Source organism: Boleophthalmus pectinirostris, unplaced genomic scaffold (assembly GCF_026225935.1).
Source record: "Boleophthalmus pectinirostris isolate CB_2022bp ecotype Guang Dong unplaced genomic scaffold, ASM2622593v1 HiC_scaffold_2, whole genome shotgun sequence".
Lineage (NCBI taxonomy): Eukaryota > Metazoa > Chordata > Actinopteri > Gobiiformes > Gobiidae > Boleophthalmus > Boleophthalmus pectinirostris.
In genome coordinates this window covers 8,886,076-8,908,273 of record NW_026571152.1, presented here as the reverse complement: position 1 = coordinate 8,908,273, position 22,198 = coordinate 8,886,076, and the positions used below count along the sequence as shown (strand labels likewise).

General features: G+C 39.9%; 2 protein-coding genes across 2 annotated transcripts; both read right to left on the bottom strand.

Moving 5' to 3' along the window:
• Positions 1 to 203: 203 nt before the first annotated feature.
• LOC110155131 (uncharacterized) lies at positions 204 to 5,012 on the bottom strand. The gene is made up of 5 exons (XM_020919191.2): positions 4,686 to 5,012; positions 3,151 to 3,410; positions 2,777 to 3,009; positions 1,589 to 1,706; positions 204 to 1,193 (listed from the first exon to the last, which is right to left on the bottom strand). Exons 1-5 carry the CDS (start codon positions 4,990 to 4,992, stop codon positions 711 to 713), a joined length of 1,401 nt encoding a protein of 466 aa, XP_020774850.2. The 5' UTR covers positions 4,993 to 5,012; the 3' UTR covers positions 204 to 710.
• A 9,531-nt stretch (positions 5,013 to 14,543) lies between these two features.
• On the bottom strand, positions 14,544 to 21,319 carry LOC129409415 (iroquois-class homeodomain protein IRX-5-like). The gene is made up of 3 exons (XM_055155385.1): positions 21,140 to 21,319; positions 18,061 to 18,445; positions 14,544 to 14,887 (listed from the first exon to the last, which is right to left on the bottom strand). Exons 1-3 carry the CDS (start codon positions 21,317 to 21,319, stop codon positions 14,544 to 14,546), a joined length of 909 nt encoding a protein of 302 aa, XP_055011360.1.
• Positions 21,320 to 22,198: the final 879 nt, after the last annotated feature.

Here is a 22,198-nt window from a genome sequence, read left to right as displayed (position 1 = left end):
CACTGTATTGAGCACCAGTCTACAGCCCTCAGCTCTGTCTGTGTTTAGATATGTGGCCCTTGATTAAAAAAGTCTGGACACCCCTGACCTATAACATTAACAAATATAATTTTTTTCACCCAGAGACAGCTGAGGGAGATTTGGACTCAAATGCCCCAAACGCCCCAAACTACATATTTAAAAAAAAAAACGAGGTAAAACTGTTACTTTGTTCTTTTTTAGTCTCCAAACTTTTAATATAATAAAATACTTGGAGAGGTGGCATTACACTTCTATGGTGTATTATTGTTGAGACAAAACATAATAACGTATGTTTCCACTGTCACTCCCCTCTCAGAGCACGATCAGAGCACTATCATATTACATCGCCATTACATCCCGCCAATGAACTACTGTACATCACATCAGATTTGTCAAGTTGTAGTGTATTGTTTTGTACAGTCTCATACAGCTGAGGAGGGTTTGAATAGTGCGTAGAAGAGACTGCAAGATTACTGAAATATACAGGGATGACACAATATTATAACAAGGTAGAAAACTCTATAAAGTACATTTTATAAAATATCTCCACTTTACACATGTGCAAATGACAAAAAACATAACTCCAGGAATGAAGCAACAGTACACTAAAACATGGTTAAAAAATAAATGGTAAAAAAGTCCATTTTAGTTCAGGCTTTACAAATGTTTCTTATAACAAACAGTTCTCTTCAGTCTTCGTATGTAAAAGTAAATCCATTTATGGTAGTCGGTTGCTGTTGGATTTCTAAAAAGTTATAAGTCATGGCGTGCCTGATCACCTCCGCTCTCCCGTAACCCTCCGTCTCACAGGGATCTACTTCTGGCTGTGGAAAAGCTAGTCCAGGCCCCACCTCTCTGTCCTCGCTCCACTCGGAAAAGTACTCATCTCCCAAATATTCACAAATGTTATGCAGGACGCAGCAGGCGGACACCAACCCGGGCATCGCAGTTACCTCTATGTCCTTCCTCTTCTGTAGACAGCGCCACCTGCCTTTGAGACGAGAGAAGGCGGAGTCGACCACAGAGTGCGCGGCGTTCAGGCTGTACGTGAAGCGGCGCTGTTGGGGTGAGAGGTCGAGGTCGTAGCCCGTCAGCAACCAGGATTTGAGAGGGAACGAAGAATCGCCGATCAGATGCACCGGGATCTCCACCCCATTCAACACTATGGACTTCTGCAAAACAGGAGCGTCAAGTTACTTTCAAGGGCCCATAATACACTATTTTTTTAATCTATGTTATACCGTATTTTTTGGACTGTAAGTCGCTCTGGAGTATAAGTCGCACCAGCCAAAAAATGCATAATAAAGAAGAAAAAAACATGTATAAGCCGATCTGACCGCTAACCTGACAACCTCATCCTCTAGTCTCCAAGGAGATGGAAATGTTTTATGCCAATGTTGATTTATCCACTTTATACTGGGAACATATCTTGGCTTGGCTGCAGGTTCTGGCATGTAACGTAAGCAGCTTATGTTTCTGCTTGAAAATGTCAAAATTCATTAAGCTTATATCTGAGAACACTGATGTAACTAATCAAGAAAATGCAGTGACTTAGCTCCACACTGACCTCTTGTGGAAAGAGGGCTCCCTGCAGCTGGTCCTCTGCCTTCAGGAGCAGGTCTGAGCTGGACAGAACTGTTGAGTTGGAGCTGCTGCCGGGCCAGCCCGCGTACACGTGGGTGAAACTGAGAGGAAAAAAAATTACATTCAGACAAGATCAAAAAAGGAGCAAGAATGATGACCAGTGACCAAAGAATCAATCAAATCTTTTCAAATCAGCTCCATGTTGCAAAAAAAAATCTAAGAAATATTCCTCCAAAGTCTGAACTTTGCTCCAAACCACATTCTTTCACTGACAGAGGATTACCTGTAGACCCAAAGTGATAACTGATTATTAGAATCTTTACTGACTGATTAATTACTAATCGTCCTGTCAAAATAAAATCACAACTTATCATTCATTAAATGAGATGGAACAATAATTTTTGGGGGTCAGTATTTATTGTGGGGACTTACTTTATTCTATGCTCATAAGATTTGAGCTGTAGGAGGTGGGATAAATAACTTCTATTCACTTTATTCCAGCCTGCCCACTTTTGTCTCTAAACGCTCCAAAACCATACTTTTATGTGGTGACATTTAGCCCCATATAAAATGACACAACTCAAATGATCATGTCGGTGCCCACGGCAACTTCTGGAATAAGGTGAATAACTATCAGTTACTTAAAGAGCCAGATTTTTTCCTGTATATTTGAGCAAAATTCAGACATTTGCAGACTAGGGTGGGTCATCAAAGCATGGCAAAAAATAAAGTTTCAGATAACCTTGATTAGAACCCTGCATTAGGCTTTAGACTCCAAAAGATGATTTAGGATGAAATTTGGAAGAAAAAGCAGATGTTTTAGAGGTTGCTCAAGCTGCATGAAGTTTCTGCATGAAGCTGTCACAGTATGAAATTATTTATTTATTTATTTTTTAGATATTTCTGCTTTAGGGTTATTCTGTCAGTGATATAAACTAGTTTTAATATTACTATTTATCATCTATATTTTCTTCAGCAATATATCATACTACAAAACAGGGCTGGGCAATAAAAACTGAAATTGTTATCTGGCTCAAAAAAAAAAAAAATCATAATATGAATTTTTTGGCACATCGCTCACCCCTACTTCAAACTAAGTTATTGTGACAAGCCTATTCATTGCACAGCCCTATTTATAACATATTTCTAATGGTAAAAACAGCTGTCTCACTGTAGATCCTGGTCTACCACGGCCTGTAGGATGACGGAGTACCAGCCGCTGGAATTCATGTAGTCCTGTGGGTTTTCTCTGGGGCCTACAATGGGAATGTGAGTGGCCCCGATGGCCCCTGCGCACTGAGGGTAACCCAGCTCTTTAAAGGCTCTCACGGCCGCGTCCAACTTCTCTCCACTCGGCAGCAACACAAACTTTTTAAACAGTTTGTTGACGATCGCCATGGTAACCTGCCACAGATACAAAATAAATGGAAGAATATCAATGGTTGTACTTATGCTAGTGTAATGATATCCAAACAATACATTAAGTTCAATACATACATGTTATTTTGCATAAACTATAGACAAATCCTGTAGTTTTCCTCTGACCTGGCGCAGTATGATACAGACGGTTGTCACGCCAACGCCAAACCTCTCTGCGATGTGCCTGTACTCCTCTCCCCGCCCGTACCACCAGAGGGCGATGGCGAGGCGGCGGCGTGCGTCGATGGGCATTCGGATGTGGGTCTTCTTTCGGGTGATAGAGGACTCGAGGAGCTGCAGGAGGTGGGTGAAGGTGGCGCGTGTGACCCGAAACTGGGCCTTCCACTCCTCATCAGTGAAGCGCTGAGCTGACTGCCAAAAATCTCCTGGAAAACAAGAAATTAATCAACTCTTTACTTTAGTCCAAATTATTTATATTTTTTAGATGATGCCATTAACAAACCTGGGGGATAAAGCTAATTGAGGAAACAAAGTTCCTGTTTAAATCCTGGTTTAAATCCTAGTTCAGCTGTCATTTTTGATGTTATTTTAGACCTGGTTAGAGATATTTAGCTTAGTCCAACATGGAAGAATCCTATATTTAGTACTGGTTTAAATGTGCTTTGACAGGGCCATAGTTAAATCCTGGTATATTCCTGGTTTAAATCCTTTTTCAGTCCTGATTTTGATCTTAATTTAGTCGTCATTAGGCATACTGACTCCTTGCTTAGTCCTGTTCATACACGTTATCCTTTATTTACCACTGGTTTGTCTGAGCCATACTTTGGTCCTGGTTTAGTCTTGGTTAAGTCTTGGTTTAGGCCAAAAATAGTTCTAGTTTTAATCTTGCTTGTTTCCAAGTATCGGCTTGGTTTAGTCTTGGTTTAATCCTGGTTTTGTTTTGTTTTTGTCCTGGTTTAGCGCTGGTTTGAGACCTAGTTAAATCCTGGTTTAGTCCAGGTTTAGTCATAAAATAGTCCTTATTTAATCCTGGTTTAGTGGTGGTTTGAGAGGTGGTTTGAGAGGTAATTTAGTCTTGGTTTAGACCTGGTTTACTCCTGGTTTTACTCCTGCTTGAATCCTGGTTAAATCCGGGTTTTAGTCTAAGAATAGATCTAGTTAAGTACTGGTTTGTTTCAGTTTTTGTCCAAGAATTGTCTTTGTTTAGTCCTGGTTTAGTCCTGGTTTGAGTCCCGATTAAGGCCATGGTATTAGTCTAAGAACAGGTCTAGGTTTTTCTGGTTTAGTCCAGTTTTTGTCCAAGATTTGTCTTGGTTTAGCCCTGGTTTAGTTCTGTCTTGAGATCTAGTACTCAAATCCTGGTCCAGCCCAGGCTTAGTCCTAGTATAGTCCTTATTAAGTCCTGGTTTAGTGGTGGTTTGAGAGGTAGTTTAGTCTTGGTTTAGTCCTGATTTGAGTCCTGAATAAGGCCACGGTATTAGTCCAAGAATAGGTCTAGTTTAGTCTGGTTTAGTCCAGTTTTTGTCCAAGAATTGTCAAGGATTAGCCCTGGTTTAGTGCTGTCTTGAGACCTAGTTCAATCCTGGTCTGTGCCCTGGTTTAGTCCTGGGTTAGCCTGAGAATAGTCCTTGTTTAGCACAGGTTTAGCGCTTGACTGAGACCTAGTTAAGTCCAATAGTCTTCCTTTAGTCCCGTTTTACCTCCTTCCACGGGCCGATCCCTGCTCCATATTTCTCTGGGTTTGGAGTTGACGAGGCTGAGGACCCCCGCCACTGCCGACAGCACCAGCGTCTTCCTCCGCCGCAGGTAGTGCCGCAGCCTCCGCGCCCTGGCCTCCGTCTCCCGGACCCTCCTCCGCCTCATCTCGGCCGTCCTCATCAGGAACAGCTCCAGCACACGGTCATCCAGGGTTTGGGTGACGCTCGGGTCCAAAGCGCCCAGGCAGGAGAGCAGAGAAGCCCGCAGAGAAGCCCGCAGAGCCTCGCTGTCATCTCCGCCGGACGCCATCTTGGGACGGACCAAAACAAAGCGTGTTCTTCGGGAAAAACACAGGTGTGAAAGGGAGCTGAAATACTGACAAGCGCCATCTAGCGAGCAGAGGTGTGTAGGACAGGAGATTAAAATTGAAGGGATAGGGATCGATAGGATTTGATATAGGCTTATAGTCAAAGGGGAGAAATTTATAACATTTAAGAAGGATATAAATATTTTAAGTGAACAAGTGAAGTAAAATATAACCTAGATTAGGATGACTAGATGTCCCTATTCACCCGGGACAGTCACAGATTTGAGCCCTGTGTCCCTTGTCCCATCAGATTTATCCAAAACTGCTGATTTGTCCCAGTTTTATACAAGAAATGTCCCGGGTGTCCCTATTTTTGATCAATTTGATAGAGATAGAGCCAACAGTAAAGAGAGACATAATGTAATTTGTTTTCGGTAAAATACAGAAAACCTGCTTAAACAATAACCAAAACACAAAGAAAATGTATATTGACTCACATGTTAGTCATGAATGGTCTATGCATTACAATTTTCTTTATTTACACATTCGTTTCACAATTTTATTATTACCAACCACAAAAACAGCACAACAGGGATGTCCCAGTTTTTTATTTTGAAATTCTGGTCACCCTAGCCTAGATATACTGACTATAACTGTTAATTTTTCATTTTATTTAAGAAACACCAACACAGTATTAACTTTGTTGTACATAAATCATCAAATCAAACCAATCCAAACTTCTTCTATTTATTTTTTTTTTTATTTAATGCCTTACTTTGAAACATTCCAGACAAAACAATTTCATCTCCATGGTGACAAGCAGAAAGGACAAGCAGATCATTCACCAGAAAAGTTACATAGACATGCTTATGTGTCACTGAAATAAACAAATCTGATTGGACGAACATGTTTGGTTCTGTCTTGAGAAGCGGCTGAGGGAGTGGGGATTTGCCAGTTTAAAGGATGCATATAACACTACTTTCTGATTTATGTAATAATGTTGTTTCCTCATTAAATGTGTGATGTCATGTGGTAATACAGGAAGTGCTCCACTATGTTTTTAAACTCCATCCACCTTCACGAGAACCAAATGGATGATTCAGCCCTGGAATTGCCAATCTCTGCGAAACTAAAGGTAAAAGGAGCTGTTAATGTGAAAACTACCGCTTCATGACGTCACAATTTTGAGCTTTGGGGAGGGAGATTCATTTTAGAGATAATGCATAAAGCTCACAAGTGACAATTTTGCATAATATAGGACCTTTAAAGGTGCACTGCGTAACTTTTCAGGTTGGGGTTCCGCTACCATGGAGATGCTATTGCTTTGCTTGGTATGTTCCACAATACGCTATTAAACTTATATAAGATGCATTTATTTGATTATGTGTGTTTTCATTGCTAAAAATACCTTTAAAACATGCATTCTGACTGTGAGTGGGGTCGCCTTTTCACAGATCTCACCTGTAAATTGCCCTAGTGGCGTGTTTCTATGGAGATTGAAAAGTTTAATGTCATAGTTTGGAATATTGAAGGTAAAGTAATAACATCTTGTAACCGTCTATCAGAAAAGTTACACAGTATATCTTTAAATAATACAATTTAAAAGCAAATCGGACATTGGTGAATCTCAGAGTGCTTTGCCGTTTTTAAGCTTTTAAATGGATTATTTAAGTGTCAGTTTGTCATTATGAGTGTGAACAGGTTTAATATCCACAAACACTTCCTGCTGTGTGTCACCACTCTCCTGTAAACTGCGATGCGTTCAAGGACCTGGTGTTTGGCGCTCGCTCAGAGGTGTTGACAGCGCCCCCTGTGGCCCGTCGGACTCCTGCAGGGATGGCAGATGAAGCCTCGAGGACATATGCGGGTTTGGACTCCGCCTCCGCAGGTGAGCGGGGACTTCCCAGCATGCACCGCTCTGACGCAGGTGCGGCGTGAACGCGGCCGTCTGCTGTGAGGGGCCTCGACCAGCAGGGGGGTCTCTCGCTCCGGGCCTGTGCTGTCGCCGCCACTGTGAGAGTGAGTGAAGAGGAACAGAAGAAGAGCCGCGGGGGGCGTGGACCGGAGAGCGGAGAAGACTGACTGTCCTGAATGTGGTAAGTGTTCAAGGTAAAGTATGGTGAGGTTAGGCCACCTCTCTCTGCTCTCTGCACTAAGTCACTCCCCCTTCAGAGTATTAATGAAACTTCTGCACATCGCATCAGGTTTGTAGTGTACGATTTTTGTACATTTATGGAGATTTGTCATGTAGGAGCGTGGGTGATGTCAGCTTGTGGGCAGAGCATAGCATAGAATCTTACAGCTGATCATAAGGAGGGTTTAAATAGGGCTTGGGAGAGATTGCTAAATTACTCAATATTTATTTATTTTTAATATTGTGGAGGGCCAATGTCCTGTCGATTTGAACTACCCGTCAATTTGAGCTCCCTAATGCTACTGCGCATTAGTCAGGCTGGTGCCACCTAGTGCCTCTGCTCAATTTCATTTCTCTCCAGCGACTAGATCAGGAATCAGAATACACTAAATGGTTTGCAAGAAAGTTGTAGACCGCGCACCGGCCAATCAGTGAAGAGCTGAACCAACCCGAGTTCTGATAGCAGCATACACTATCCTCCTTTGGACTTCCTTTGTCAAATACAAACTTTGCATTTTTATTGCACCTTTAATTCACAAGTTCATCTTGCAGAGACGACAATGATCGTTGACAGACATATTCACTCTCTGCTTTGTTTGCTGTTGTGCCGGTAAGTACTTGGACACCACTGAGTGTTTCGGCGCATTACAGATGTCAGCGATTGGTTAAATTTAAAAAAAAGTACTCACCTACCTTTGAGCGAACAAATCCTAATGCTGTGAGGTCAGACAGTTTTCATGAAGTGAAACCAGCTGATGAATCAGGTTAAATGCCCTTGTGCACAACCCCCAAGTGCTGTTCCAGTTTAACTGCTGTCGATTTGAGCTCTTGAAGCAGAAGTGGAGTAACAAGTAACATTTTAAAAGTGCCTTGGTTTTATTGTCTGTTTGGACCATTTAAACAACCACATGTGTGTGTTAGATTTACGGCAGAATATCTACATTAGATAATTGAATAGTTTGGATTTAATATTTGATTTTGTCATTATCATTTTCTTCACATCGTATTTTATTTTGTTTCCATGTGTGGAAAACTTTGTAACTTTGTTTAGAAAGGCGCTGTAAAAATAAACTATCACTATATTATAACAGGAAATTCACACTGTAGCCTATGATATATTATATTTTTAATGCTATTTAAAATAAAGAAAGATTTGAGTGTTTCCTGTCATTTCTTTCTCCTATATAATGGGAGCCTTATTTGATAAAAGATACAGACCTGTTGAAATGAGCTCCTCTACCCAAATTCATCTAAATGCGTGAATAATAGTGATTCTACAGTGGGAACATTAGTCGATGGCTAAATTGTCCTGTGGATATGTGTTACCTTTAGTTTGAGCCCTATTTGAGCAGAATACAACTGCCCAAATGAACTACCTACACATATTCATTTGAGTTGAAATTTGATGACCGTGTGCAAACAGCGTCAAACCTGCGTCTCTAATCCAAAAAAAATATGTTGTCAAAATGGGGAGGTTGAATGGGGAGGTAACTAAGCAATGAAAAAGTGAGGTTGCCTTACAAAAAATGTCATTAAAAACACATCTAAAATAAAAGCAGTGCAAAATGTGTTTATTTTGAAATTCCAAGTGAGCTTAAACGGGACAATCAGAGTCAACCAAAAAGCCGTAAATGGCAATAAAGGTCTGCAATAAAGTGTACCTCTATGTTTGAGCCATTGTTCAGTGTCTCTGGGTTAAATCTCTCAGGAGCAGTGGGACCCTCCAGATCTTGAGCTTGGTCAGTGCCCCCCAACCCCTAAGTGTTGTTGTTGTGTACTTAAGCAAGACACTTCATCCACCTTTACTCGTGGTGGTCGGAGGGGCCGCTGGAGCAGGGCAGCTGTGGCTACAATTGTAACTTGCTACCTCTTAACTTAAAGCAACTTAAAGATGTGTCTGTGATTACTGAATACACTTAAGACGAAGGAAGAGAGATGGAGAGAGGAGGAAGGTAAGAAAGAGGGAAAGGCAAAGAAGAAGAGTGAGAGAGGGAAGGGGCAGAGACAAAGACAAAGGAAAAAGGGAGAAAACAAAGGAACATAGAACAGCAGAGGGAGAGAGAGAGAGGAGAGCAGGGTTCAGGGAGACTCAGGTCTGAAGACACATCCAATCATCTGGAGGAGGAAATGAGCCAAGACCCAGAGCACGAAGACCTGAGATAAATAAATAAAATGAAATAATACAAAAATAAATAAAACAAATAAAACAAAACACACGAGTGAAATGTCCTTCTGAAATGGCAACGAGATGCCATTCATATATAGTGCTCAACTCAAGTACACAGCAAAAAGTGGAGTGTTAAAATTGACTCTCACGGAATCAGTTTTAACATTTTCCAGTCCAATCCTTTCTAGAGTTAATTTAACATTTTTGGAAATGTTAATTAACACTGGACCAAAGTTAACCCCAAAATTAAGAGTTATATTAAGGTTTTGAGAGTAAACAGATAACACTTTGTAAAGTTATTCAGATTTAGCTAAGCAACACACAGAGGTGTTTTATTTTTACTCTTCATTTTAATTAATTTAAGATGAAATTATGTGTTCTGTACAAAACTGGTTCAAACTGGTCTTCTCTCGTGGGAGTTTGAAGTGGTGGTTGGAGGTGCCAAATTAACACCAAGGGAAGTTGAATGAACACTAGTGGAAGTTGAATTCACTTCAACAATATCAACTCTGGCACATCTGGCTTATCAACTCAAACCCCCATTTAATTTTTAAATAGTTAAAATGACACTTTTTGTGTTAAAAACAACTCTGAAATATTTCACCCTTAAATTTGAACCCTCCAGTTTTTGCTGTGTAGGGTTATCAACAGAGTCATTTCAGAATCATTTTCAAGATAAAAATAAATGGGTGGCAGTAGCTCAGTTGGTGGAGCCACTGATCTGAAGGTTGGTGGTTTGATTCCAGCTCTCGACATAAACATCACAGGTTGAGCGGTCAGATCCACTGACCCACAGGTTGGCTGGTGTGATTCCAGCTCCCACAGATGAATGCTGTTGTTGTGTCCTTGGGCAAGACACTTAACCCACCTTGCCCACAGTGTCTGCGTACACTGGTGTGCGAATGTGTGTGTGAATGGGTGAGTGGTTCCTTGTTGTAAAGCGCTTTGAGTGCCTTGAAGGTGGAAAAGTGCTATAGAAAAATGTGACCATTTACCATAAACATTAGTGGTAGTAGTCTTGGAAAAGCATTTGAGGACATAAATAATATTTACTTAACTGTAAACTTAAAATATATCACTTAATATCAATAATAAAAAATAAAGAATACTTTTTTGTAATCTTACACAATTCTTTAGTAACAAATCAGAGTTTGGATATTTTCACATATTATTCATCTGAATCTGTCAAAGGGACTCATTATTGAAACAGTCTGGAAGTTTATCACTGTTCACATTCACACTGCGCCTAAAAGTCCAACATGACATAGAATTGACTTTCGTGAGCTTAAGCCATGTTATAATGTTGTTACCGCCTCAAAAACAGACCTGGAGCTGTGTTTTGTTTCATTCACATTTATTTGATGAATTATCTATTAATAGTCAGTCTGAATCTCCAACAATTCTAGTGAAAGTGTATGGAGTTTAAAAACACACTGGAGCACTTCCAGTATTACCACATGACATCACAAGGTGGAACATTGTTTTCTGTTTGAGAGAAGACCTCAGTCTAAATCTGTGAATGAAACAAAACACAACTGCAGGTCTGTTTGTGATGACGAAACAAAATTAGAACATAGATCAGAAAATAAAAAAGTGTACATGTAATATCTCCGTCAAATAAATACATCAATAAATATAGAGTAATAATACTATTCTTGTAGTATAATAATGATTTCGTCAAAAGATTAAATGAAAGTGAAACTATCTTATGAGATGCAGCTGTTATTTAAGTGTCCAGGTGGGGGCGATAAAACCAAGCAAACTCAAGAGCTAATGGAGCATTCACTGCTTAAAATCCACATTGATTTAAACATGCTGTTACCATGACAACATGCACAGATATTTTACAGAATAGTAATTAGTATTTATTATGTATGTGTATTCATTAAAAGAGTCCTGCATGGAGAGAGTTCAGTTTGTAAGTACAAAAAAAAAAAAAAAAAATTAAAGGTTCATTTCTGTTCTGTGAATTTGACTTTTTAGTATCGATACCTGCTCAAATGAGTATATAGTTACGATATTAGTTTTAGTAGCGATTAGTATCACTTTCGATACTACTACAACCCAAACCTTTCTCTTGTTTTTGTGTTCATCGAGAGAACGAATTCTAATGGTGCGAGGTCAGACAGTTTCCACGAAGTGAAACTGTCTGATGAATCAGGTTAATGAAAAAGTGAGGTTGCCTTAAAAAAAAGTAATAAAAAAAAAAAGTCTATGTCTATTTTGCAATTTCAGATTATGTTAAACAGGCTGGACAGAGTAAATCAAAAGTCTGTTTGTGGCTCGAGAGCTGGACAATGGCCAGGTCTGATTTAAGCCTACTTAATAAAAGAAACAAGTGCACTGATTTCTGAGTTAGAAAACTCCGGTGCCCAGTGGGCACTGATGTCTCCATGAATGTTACTCCTCCGATGGACAGCTGCAGATCACACTAACACGTCACAGAATAGTTCACATTTGTACCAAAATGACTACATGACACAGCTGTATCCTACATGTGTGACAGAATAAGAAAATAAAATTGGAAAATTACAGAGCAGTGGGCATGTACTGGTGGCAGTGAAAATGGAGTTTGATTGGCAAAATGACATACTGAAAATAAGTGATTAAAGATGAGTCAGACATGCACCAATTAACCAAATACAACTTCGAGAGGGGAAATGAGAAGAGGAAACAACTACAAGTATAACATGGTAAAAAGCTCTGAAAAGTCTATTTGGCATAACAGGTCTGCTTGAACTTTTTTTGTTTTTGTACCTTTTTTGTTTTCAAATAAAAATAAAAGTTTCCCTTTGAATGAGCATGACTTTTTGGAGTCACATATTAGAAGATCCAATCATTCTGACAGCTCACTGTTGTATCTGTTTACAGAAAAGTTTACTTACATTTTCTAGCCTTGGTTTAGTCGTAGTTTAGACATGTTTAATCACAATGTCAGTGCAGACCCGTTCTACATTTGGTGATACTCAGAAAGCCAAACTGTTCTATGTTTATGTCACACAAAACAAATGTACAAAAGCTTGTATAATGAAGAATACAATGATAATTTTTCACCATTTCTTATTTAGTTAAAAGCAAAATTAATCTTTGCATCATTGCAAGTGGGAGGTTAGATTATGGACAACTTCATATATTAACAAATCAGTGCAATGAAATGCACGTTACCTAAAAATAATAATAATAAAATAAAAATAACATTTGAAATTGGTCTGAATAATTCTGGAATCATATTGAATTGATAAATAGTCACATTTTTATACAGCACTTTTCCACCTTCAAGGCACTCAAATCACTTTACAACAAAGAACTACTCACCCACACACACACATTTATACACCAGTGTACAAAGACACTGGGGGCAAGGTGGGTTAAGTGTATTGCCCAAGGACACAACAACAGCATTCATCTGTGGGAGCTGGAATTGCACCGCCAATCTTCAGATCAGCGGGGAAACACTCTGACCGACTGAGCGACTGTCGGCTGTTTTGTGATTTTCCTGACGGGTATTTAAATTGAAGTGCATATTCTACACCTGTCCACCAGCACACGGCAAAAAACAACATTTTGACAAGTTAAGATGACTTGAATTAAAAAAAGTTTTATCATGATTTGAGTCAATTTCACTTGACAAGTAAATGATCTGCCAGTGGAATAAGACTTTTTGTACTTAAAATATGAAAATACATCTTGCTACACTTAAAATAAAAAAAACCAACAACTCTTTGAACATAAAATAAGAAACAAAATCGAATGTTGCTTAAATTAAGACAAACACACTTATTCCATTGGTAGATTGGAGTGGATTTGTAAGGTTGAATCTACTCAAATAAAGTAAAATGTTCTTAATTTAAGTCTAGATAAGTTACCTAGATATAGTTTTTTCCAGAGCAGTAACACTTAAATGAAAGAAACGACGAAATCTGAACTGCTAAACTAATACAAAAACCCCACGCATTTCACAACATGTCTGTGGAAAAGTGAAAACTACAGACTTACTTTACACGAAATAAGACCACCTGGAAACACAGGGAGGGCATCTGACACACAGGGACATTTTAAAACATGTTTGTAGATGTTTAAACTACAAGTTCAAGAGGATATTTTGGAGTTTGCATCTAGTTTATGTTACTTAAAGTGAAGACGACAAGTTTTCATATTTTTCTTACTCTGACTTGTGTCGTAATTTTCACCTAAGTGGCAGTTTGTGAGGAAAAAGCAGAAAAGAAAAGTAAAATATGTCGAAAGTAGAGTTGTGTAATGGAACCATATTGAAAATGAATGAAGTGACGCACAAGGAAGACATTTTTCTAACAGTTTAAAGTTTTAACATTTAACAAAGTAAAAGTGTTGTCATTTATTTGTATTCGCCAAATCATCAGAAATTTTGTTTTAGTTTTTGGCTGTTGTTTATATTATGGTTGCTAGGTATAAGGTATGGATTTACCTTTAAGTATGTATGTCAGATCCAGTTTTGACTCAGTTTTCCTGTGGAATTGGACGTTTTTTACAAGCTGCAGCGGGTTAAAATATTATCGACGGGTTTGGACAGAGCTATTTTCCTTGTAAAATGTATTGATTTTAGAATTATCCTTTCGAAAGTCCTGATTTTCAGTGATAAATCTTCATATTCAAAGTCACCTATGCCTTGTGGAGATTCAACTTGTGTGAGAGAACAGAGGAAAAGGCATAAATATGTTGGAAAATACACCTGTGTCGTACGTTCCGTGAGTTTTTTGCCGTTTTTGTGCAGGTTGGGTCGCTGAAGCCTGGCAAACTTGGTCATATATGCTTCCTGTGTCCATTCTGGAACTAAGTATAAAGTCAAATCTTAAATATAATGATTTTAATGATATTTTATTTAACCGTAATACTAACCCAGGTTTAATTCTGTTGCTTTCGCTTCTTAAAAAAGTACAAAAACCACGGTGCCTCAGGTCTGTCTGATAAAACTAGCTTTAATGATGTTACGTTAATACAAAGTTTACATCTTACCAACATAGAAAAACGTCTAAAATTCTTCCAAATATTCGTTTTCCTAAATAAAAGTCCGTTTAAATCCATTCCGGGGACATCTTTCTTAAACAATAACCAGAATCACAGGGGCACGAGGAGTTGGTGGTCCTGTTTTTCCGCTCCAAAATTCCGAAGTCCGAAATCGCGCTCAGGTCTGGAGTATAATCCGTTCAGGGGCAGAGTGGGTGTCACGGGGCTGTAGTGGTAGATATACGCGGGTGAAAAGTACAGTGCTCTGCTCAGGCCGCTCCCGTGGGCGTATGAGGTCCTTTGGGTGGGGGTGGTGGGGCGGGGGTGGTCCTGGGCGGGTTTGGTGTCCGACGACGTGGCGATCTCGGCCAGGGACCAGGACCAGAGCTTGGGTTTGGCGGGGGGGTCCGGGGCGGGCGGGGAGGGGGAGGGGAGAGGCGCGGCGGTAGAGGAGGCGGTGGAGGCGGCGTGGTTGTGGTGAGCGGGAGGGGGCGCTGCTGTGTTTGTAGGGAGTGCGGGGGCTCGGGGCTGCAGTGGGGGGTGCAGTCGGAGGAGGAAGACGAGGAGGAGGAGGTGGGGTCGGAGGTCAGCCAGGGACCAGACGAGGCGGGAGCTGGAACAGAAAGAGAGAGAGAGAGAGAGAGAGGTGAGAGGGAGAGACATTCAGAACCTGTGCATAGAATCAAATTATACCATAGTCAGTGAGAATTCTAATGTCAACTGCTGCTGTGCTTTGACCCACAGAAACAAAGAGTCACCTTCAGTCTCTCTCTGTAAAACCTTCAAATCAGGCCAGAAATCTAAAGGCAATACTGGACTCAGACTTGAACTTAAAGAGCCACATCAAATCAATAACATCTGCAGCCTTTTACCATCTAAAAAACATAGTAAAAATCAAAGGTTTACTGTCTAAATCAGACTTGGAAAGACTTATCCATGTGTTTGTCTCCAGTAGGTTAGACTTCTGTAACAGCCCGCTCGCTGGTCTCTCCAAACGAGCTGTGAAACACTGCAGAACATCCAGAACGCTGCAGCTCGGGTCCTGACTCAAACTAGGACGTACGAGCACATGCGTCCTGTGCTCAGAGACTTTAAAGTGGCTCTGCTTGTACAAGTCTCTCCACAGCCTAACACCAAAGTACATCTGTGACATGTTAGTACCGTATGAACCATCTCGCACTCTGAGGAGCTCAGGGATCAGACTCCTGCTGGTGCCCAAAGTCACGACTAAACACGGGGAGTCAGTGTTTCAGGTTCACGCAGTTCTTCCTGAAGATGTGAGACAGACTCTACTTTGACACTGTTTAAATTCAGGCTCAAAAAGGTTCTGTTTAGCTGCATACAACTGAAAGGTTTTCATTCCGCACTCTTCTGTCTAATTTATGTAATTAATGTCTCTCTCTTTTTTAATTATAATCTTTAATTTTATGATGATTATTTAAGTTTTGATTTGTTCTTATTGTGATTTTAATGTCTTTCTTATTCTGTAAAGCACTTTGAATTACTTTGTGTACGAATTATGCTATACAAATAAACTTGCCTTGCCTTGCTGAGGGACTGGCCTCCTGCTGGTGCCCAGAGTCACGACTAAACACGGGGAGTCAGAGTTTCAGATTCACGCAGCTAAAACCTGGAACAGTCTGAACATGTGAGACAGACTCTACTTTGACTCTGTTTAATCCAGACTGAAAATGGTTCTGTTTAGCTGCATATTCATTTTTCATTCTGTACTCTTCTCTCTTATTTAATGTCTCTTTCTTTTTAATTTTATGATAATTATTTTGTGATTTTAATGTCTTTCTTATTTTGTAAAGCACTTTGAATTACTTTGTGTATGAATTGTGCTATACAAATAAACTTGCCTTGCCTTTCTTTTGTTCCATGTGGATAGGCCCAGTAATTACAGAGATATGAACCATAAACCAGGTCAACAAATTTGTAATCTGACCCTGACAACAAATTCCACCTGAGAATTCGGACCTGTCCTCGAGCTCAGGACAGTTCTGATGTCACATCAATGCAACATGTATGATTTCATGTTTTTAAAGGGCCCATGATCTCTGTTATAATGTTGTTGCCTCATCAAAGTTGTTGGAGTTGGAGTTGTTTAAGAGAAAAAATTAAAAGAACTCCGACTGCAGAGCCATTAAATGTAAAAAACGGGACTAGCCCACATATTTTGGCCACATGGCACCTTCTTCATAGCATACAAGTATAAAAACATTTGTCATTTGTCTAATTGAAATAATGTGAATGTTGTTGGTTTATTTAAAAGCACCTGGCATCCTTTTATTCTTGTCTGCCTTGAAGAATGCCCCACGTGACTAAAATGTGTAGACTAGTCCCATTATTTATATTAAAGGACTTTTTAATGCCGTTGGAGTGCCTCGGATTTTTCTCTTAAACGTCTGTAAGTGAAATTTCCGCTGTGATCCTAATGAGCACCTGACCTGAAACTTAACTCACTGAAGCACTCGTCTTCCTTTTTTATACCTGGAGTTGTGTTTTGTTTCATTCATACATGTTTAACACACAAACCCTGCATATTTAGGCCGGGTTCTTCTCTCAAACTGAAACACCCTGTTCCACCTTGTGATGTCACGTGGTAATACAGGAAGTGCTCCACTGTGTTTTTAAACTCCTTACATCTTCACTAGAATCATCTAAATTATTTCAGCCCTGGAATTGCCTGTACTGAACTAAAGGTGACTAAAGAGCTGATAACTTGAAAACTACCACTTCATGACATCACAAGGTGGAGCAAAGCTTTGGAGATGTAGACAGACTAATAATGCAGGATTACTCAAACATGTGTGAATGAAACAAAACACAAGGTCAGGTCTAGTTCTGAGAAGGTAACAACATTCTAACATGACTAAAAGCCATCAGTCCATCCATTTTCTTCTTCCGTTCATCCAGGGTCGGGTCGCAGGGGCAGCAGTCTGAGCAGAGACTATCAGACTTCCTTCACCCCGGACACTTCCAACACCTCCAGGAGGACCCCAAGCCATTCCCAGGCCAGCCCAGGGACATAGGTCCTCCAGTGTGTCCAGGGTCTTCCTCTGGGCCTCCTCCCAGTGGGATGCATGGAACACGCCCAGGAGGCATCCGGAACAGATGTTTGAGCTACCTCCGAGCTCCTCCCGTGTGACTGAGCTCCTCACCCTATCTCTAAGGGAGCGCCCAGCCACCCTGCAGAGGAAACTCATTTTGGCTGCTTGTATCTGCGATTTTGTCCAGAGCTCATGACCATAGGTGAGGGTCGAGAGCTTTGGCTTTCAGCTCAGGTCCCGCTTCACCACAACTGTCCGATACAGCCACCACATCACTTAAAGCTTTATTATTATTTAGTATAGACGATTCAGTTTAGGGAAATGAAATCTTAAAGGTGCATTGTGTAACTTTTCTGGTGGAGGGTCCATCAAATGCTTTTCTTCATGGAGATGTTATTGCTTTATCTGGAATGTTTCACAGTATGGCATTAAACTTTTCTTTCTATCTTCATGGAGACCAAACCAAACCAAGTTACAGGTCAGATCTGTGGAGAGGTGACCCTGCTCACAGTCAGAAAGCTTGTTTTTCTAAGTATTTTTGAGCTATAAAACCACCTGTAATTGAATAAATGTAAGGTAGAGCTGATTAATGTCATACTGTGGAACATTCCAGGCAGAGCAATGACATATCCATAGAAACAAGAAGGTGATGACTGGTGTCCATCCACTAGAAAAGTTACACAGTGCACCTTTTAATATGAACATTACTAGTTACTCGCCCCTTGAGTCTGACCTGTCTCCCCCTGGTGGTGGTCCTGCCTCAGTGCCTGTTCGTACTCATCAGGTCGGTCTGGCTCCAGCTCTTCCGGCTCCTCTTCGTCTTCACTTCGGTTGCGGGGAGTCCAGGTCATCTTGTTCTCTTTCTTTAACCTCCTGCGAGCGTTGGCGAACCATGTGGACACCTGCGTCAGCGTCATTTTGGTGATGATGGCGAGCATGATCTTCTCCCCTTTGGTGGGGTAAGGGTTTTTGCGGTGCTCGTTCAGCCAGGCCTTGAGCGTTGCTGTGGCGTCACGCGTGGCGTTCTTCCTGTAGGCGGGATCAGCGTACGGGTGACAGGGTCCCAAGGGTGCAAAGGGGTGGAAGTCCAGAGCAGTGGAAGACTCGAACCCAGGACTCTACACGTAATCAATAAAAATTAGGTTAAGACAGGGAGATTTAAAAAAAAGACATTTTGAGAAAGTTTATCACAAATTAATTACATTAATTAATTTACTATTATTTTTCTGTTTCAGTTTCAATTTTAGAAATATGTAAACTATTTTCTGATCTATGATCTAATATTTTTTCATCATCACAAACAGACCTGGAGTTGTTTTTTTTTTCATTCACACGTTTAACACAAAAACCCTGAATATTAAGTTCTGAAAATGAGGTTGCGGTAATACAGGAAGTGCTCCACTGTGTTTTTAAACTTCATACACCTTCATCTATATAATCTGGATGGAATTTCTGATCTCTATTTACTCAACTTACAATATTATGGTATTATTGCATTTCTATTTTTCATTTTTACTTACTACATATACATTTCTATAATTATGCCTTATTCTCTTGCTATTTTTGCTGCTTATTTTGAATTTATTATTTTTTGATTTAGATTTTTTCTCTTTGTTATTATTATAATGTGTGAGCTACTGTGTCCAAATAATTTCCCTTGTGGATCAATAAAGTCTAAGTCTAACTCTAAAGTAAAGGTAAAAAGTAACTGTTAACTTGAAAACTAAAACCACTTCATGACATTACAAATTGGAATGGAGCATTCTGAGACTCAAACAAGTGTAAATGAAACAAAACACAACTGTTTCTGTTTCTGACACAGTAACAACATTCTAACATGACTTAAAGCTCACAAGAGTTAATTTTGTGTAATATAGGAGCTTTAAATGTCTTTGAAATTTTTAAATGGATTGCAAAAATACCGTAAAAGTGCAGGAATGTGATCTCATAAGACTTTTTAAATCCTTTTTAAAAAAAATCCAGGACTCTCAAAATCATCAGGATAAACATAGGTACATTGCGCAACTTTTCTAGTGAAGGATCTGTCACCTGCTTGCCTCCATGGAGATGTTATCGCTTTGTCTAGAATGTTCCACCTTTCTATCTCAAGGGAGACAACTACAGTCTACATTACAGGTCAGATCTGTGGAGAGTCGGCCTATTCACAGAGAGAATTATTGTATTTTTATGGAATAGAAACACCCGTAATGAATAAATGCTAGACAGATGTGGTTAATGTCATACTGTGACATTTAAATACATTTTTGCAGGACATCAGTTTTTTTTTTCTTTTGCACAGTAATTTACCAGAAAAGTGCAAGAATATCGCCTCTATCCTTATAAAAAAATTAAGTTTAAGTTGAATTTCTTTTCAAAATAGGGTTTGGGGTGAGATATTGACGTAAATATTTAGATTATAAAATCGCCAAAAATAGCCAAATCATAAAAGTACTTTTTACGGTTAAAATGTGCTTAAATGTCTTTGCACATGGTTGTTATGGATGGATTAAAAAAGTACCAAAAAAGTGAAGGAATATCATTTCATATTTATTCTATCATGCATATTATCTTTCTTTTATATGTTCCTTTCTATTTCCGGCTTTTTGATATTTTTCGTAAACATACAGACAATACATCAAAACTCAATATTCAAAATTTTCAAAACAAAAAAATGAATCTTATAATATTCTTTTTTTGCAAGACAATTTGAATAGGCCTTTTTCTTTTTTTAACTATTTAAGGTTTGATTGCAAATGTCAGATTTTTTACGCAACTACTGATTAATAAAAACATACAGCCCATGCTAAAATAAATATAAATCTAAAAATATCAATATTCTGCTTCTGTTTGTTGTAAATGTTGTTCAAAATGACGCAACTTCTAGGATATAATGATGATTTTTCAAACGATGGCGATTTCAGCACCATGGGGAGCTCCTCTCTATTTACATTATGTTAAAACTCAAAACAGATCGGACGGCTTTACGCTTTTTTTGTGTGTTTTTTTTTCTTTTTTTAAAATAAACAATTTAAAGCATTTAAAACTAACACACGCTTGCCCTTGTTTGAGGAATTATAACAAAATTATTAAATGCTCTGCAGCGTGATTAAAAGTAAAAACGAAATTATCTTTACGATGCCATTAGCGTTATGAAGCTAAGCAAATGACAAATCCCGCACTTTGTCCGTCACTTTAACGAGTCTTAGATTTGGTTCCCACAAAATGACGAACGCTCAAAGTTAAAAATGGACATAGCAACACGTAGCGATACTATTCATTATTTTCACTTAAATTCTACCAATGTCTGTTAAATCTAGAATGCTTACAACTAATTAAAATGTTGAATTAGGCCTGCGTTGTTTTACGGTGAACAATAAGAGACACGCGGACGCATTTGCTTCTAAATTCTGATTTTAGGATTTGTCAGGAATCGTCAGCTTTAAATTCCCTCTAAAACAATGCTTTTTAATTTTTTTCCCGCCTTCTGGACTTTCAGGCAAATGGTCTCTTCCTGATTTGAAGGATTTTGTGAGGATTTTCCCACATTCAAAATTCACTTAAGTTTTATCATTAGAATTGCGTTTTTGCTATGGAGTTTGGAACCTTAGAACAGCGTTTCCGGATTGAATTCATGATTTCGGATAGCGGATTTCGGATAATAAAAGTTACCGCTGCCTAACCTTTGATACGTTTTTATTTTATTTTATTTTACTTTAATTTTTTTCGCACAAGTTTAAGTCTAACTCAAACTTTTTGCGTGTCTAAACCCCCGCGTGTCCCGTTCCCCGTGTGTCCCGTGTCCGGTCACTCACCAGAAAGGAGCTGATGGCGGAGGCGGCGCGCGGTTCCGCTCCGTAAGGCGCGTGCGGCCCGGAAGCGGAGTACGGAGCGAAGGCCGAGCCCTCGTGACCGGCGCGCGAGCCCAGCACCACAGAGGGGCACGAGGACAGCGGCGGCGGTGGCGGGAACAGGAAGCCCGGAGGGTACGCCATGGCTCACGAGACGACGAGCGCGAGGAGCACGACGAGCAGCACGAGGAGCAGCACGAGCGCACGGAGCATCTCTCTGTCCCTGCGCGAGCCCCGTCCACGCGCCGTCTGCTCCCACTGACTCCGCGCGCACAGACGCACCGCGCGAGTTTGGCACGAGACCGACTGAGAGAGGCACGAGCGCAGACGAGAGAGGGAGAGAGAGAGAGAGAGAGAGAGAGAGAGAGAGAGAGAGAGAGAGAGAGAGAGAGAAAGACAGAAAGAGAGAATGAAATAAAGAAACACAGAGAGAGAGAAATAAAGAAATAGAGAACGAGAGAGTGTGTGTGAGAAGAGAGAGAGAGAGAGAGAGAGAGAGAGAGAGAAAGAGAGAGAGAGAGAAGAAAGAAAGAGAGAGAGAGGAATAAAGAAATAGAGAACGAGAGAGAGTGTGTGTGAAAGAGAGAGAGACAGGGAGAGAGAGAGAGAAATAAAGAAAGAGAGAGAGAGAGAATGAAATAAAGAAACAGAGAGAGAAATAAAGAAAGAAAGAGAGAGAGAATGAAATAAAGAAACACACACAGAGAGAGAGAGAGAAATAAAGAAATAGAGAAGGAGAGAGAGTGTGTGTGAAAGAGAGAGAGAGAGAGGGTGAGAGAGAGAGCGATAGAGAGAGGAATAAAGAAAGAAAGAGAGAGAATGAAATAAAGAAACACACACAGACAGAGAGAGAAATAAAGAAATAAGAGAACGAGAGAGTGTATGTGAGAGAGAGAGAGAGGGAGAGAGAGAGAGAGAGACAAAGAGAGAGAGAGAGAGAGAAAAGAAAGAAAGAGGGAGAGCGATATAGAGAGAGAGGAAGAAAGAAAGAGAGAGAATGAAATAAAGAAACACACACAGCGA

Excerpts from the sequence above, each read along its gene's own strand:
- LOC129409415 (XM_055155385.1), bottom strand. The coding sequence starts at position 21,319 with ATGGCGTACCCTCCGGGCTTCCTGTTCCCGCCACCGCCGCCGCTGTCC. Across the intron at positions 18,446-21,139 it reads CCGCCATCAGCTCCTTTCTG|AGTCCTGGGTTCGAGTCTTC; the intron begins GTGAGTGACCGG and ends GATTACGTGTAG. Across the intron at positions 14,888-18,060 it reads CCACCACCAGGGGGAGACAG|CTCCCGCCTCGTCTGGTCCC; the intron begins GTCAGACTCAAG and ends TTTCTGTTCCAG.
- LOC110155131 (XM_020919191.2), bottom strand. The coding sequence starts at position 4,992 with ATGGCGTCCGGCGGAGATGACAGCGAGGCTCTGCGGGCTTCTCTGCGG. Across the intron at positions 3,010-3,150 it reads TCTGTATCATACTGCGCCAG|GTTACCATGGCGATCGTCAA; the intron begins GTCAGAGGAAAA and ends TATCTGTGGCAG. Across the intron at positions 1,707-2,776 it reads GTGGTAGACCAGGATCTACA|TTTCACCCACGTGTACGCGG; the intron begins GTGAGACAGCTG and ends TTTTCCTCTCAG.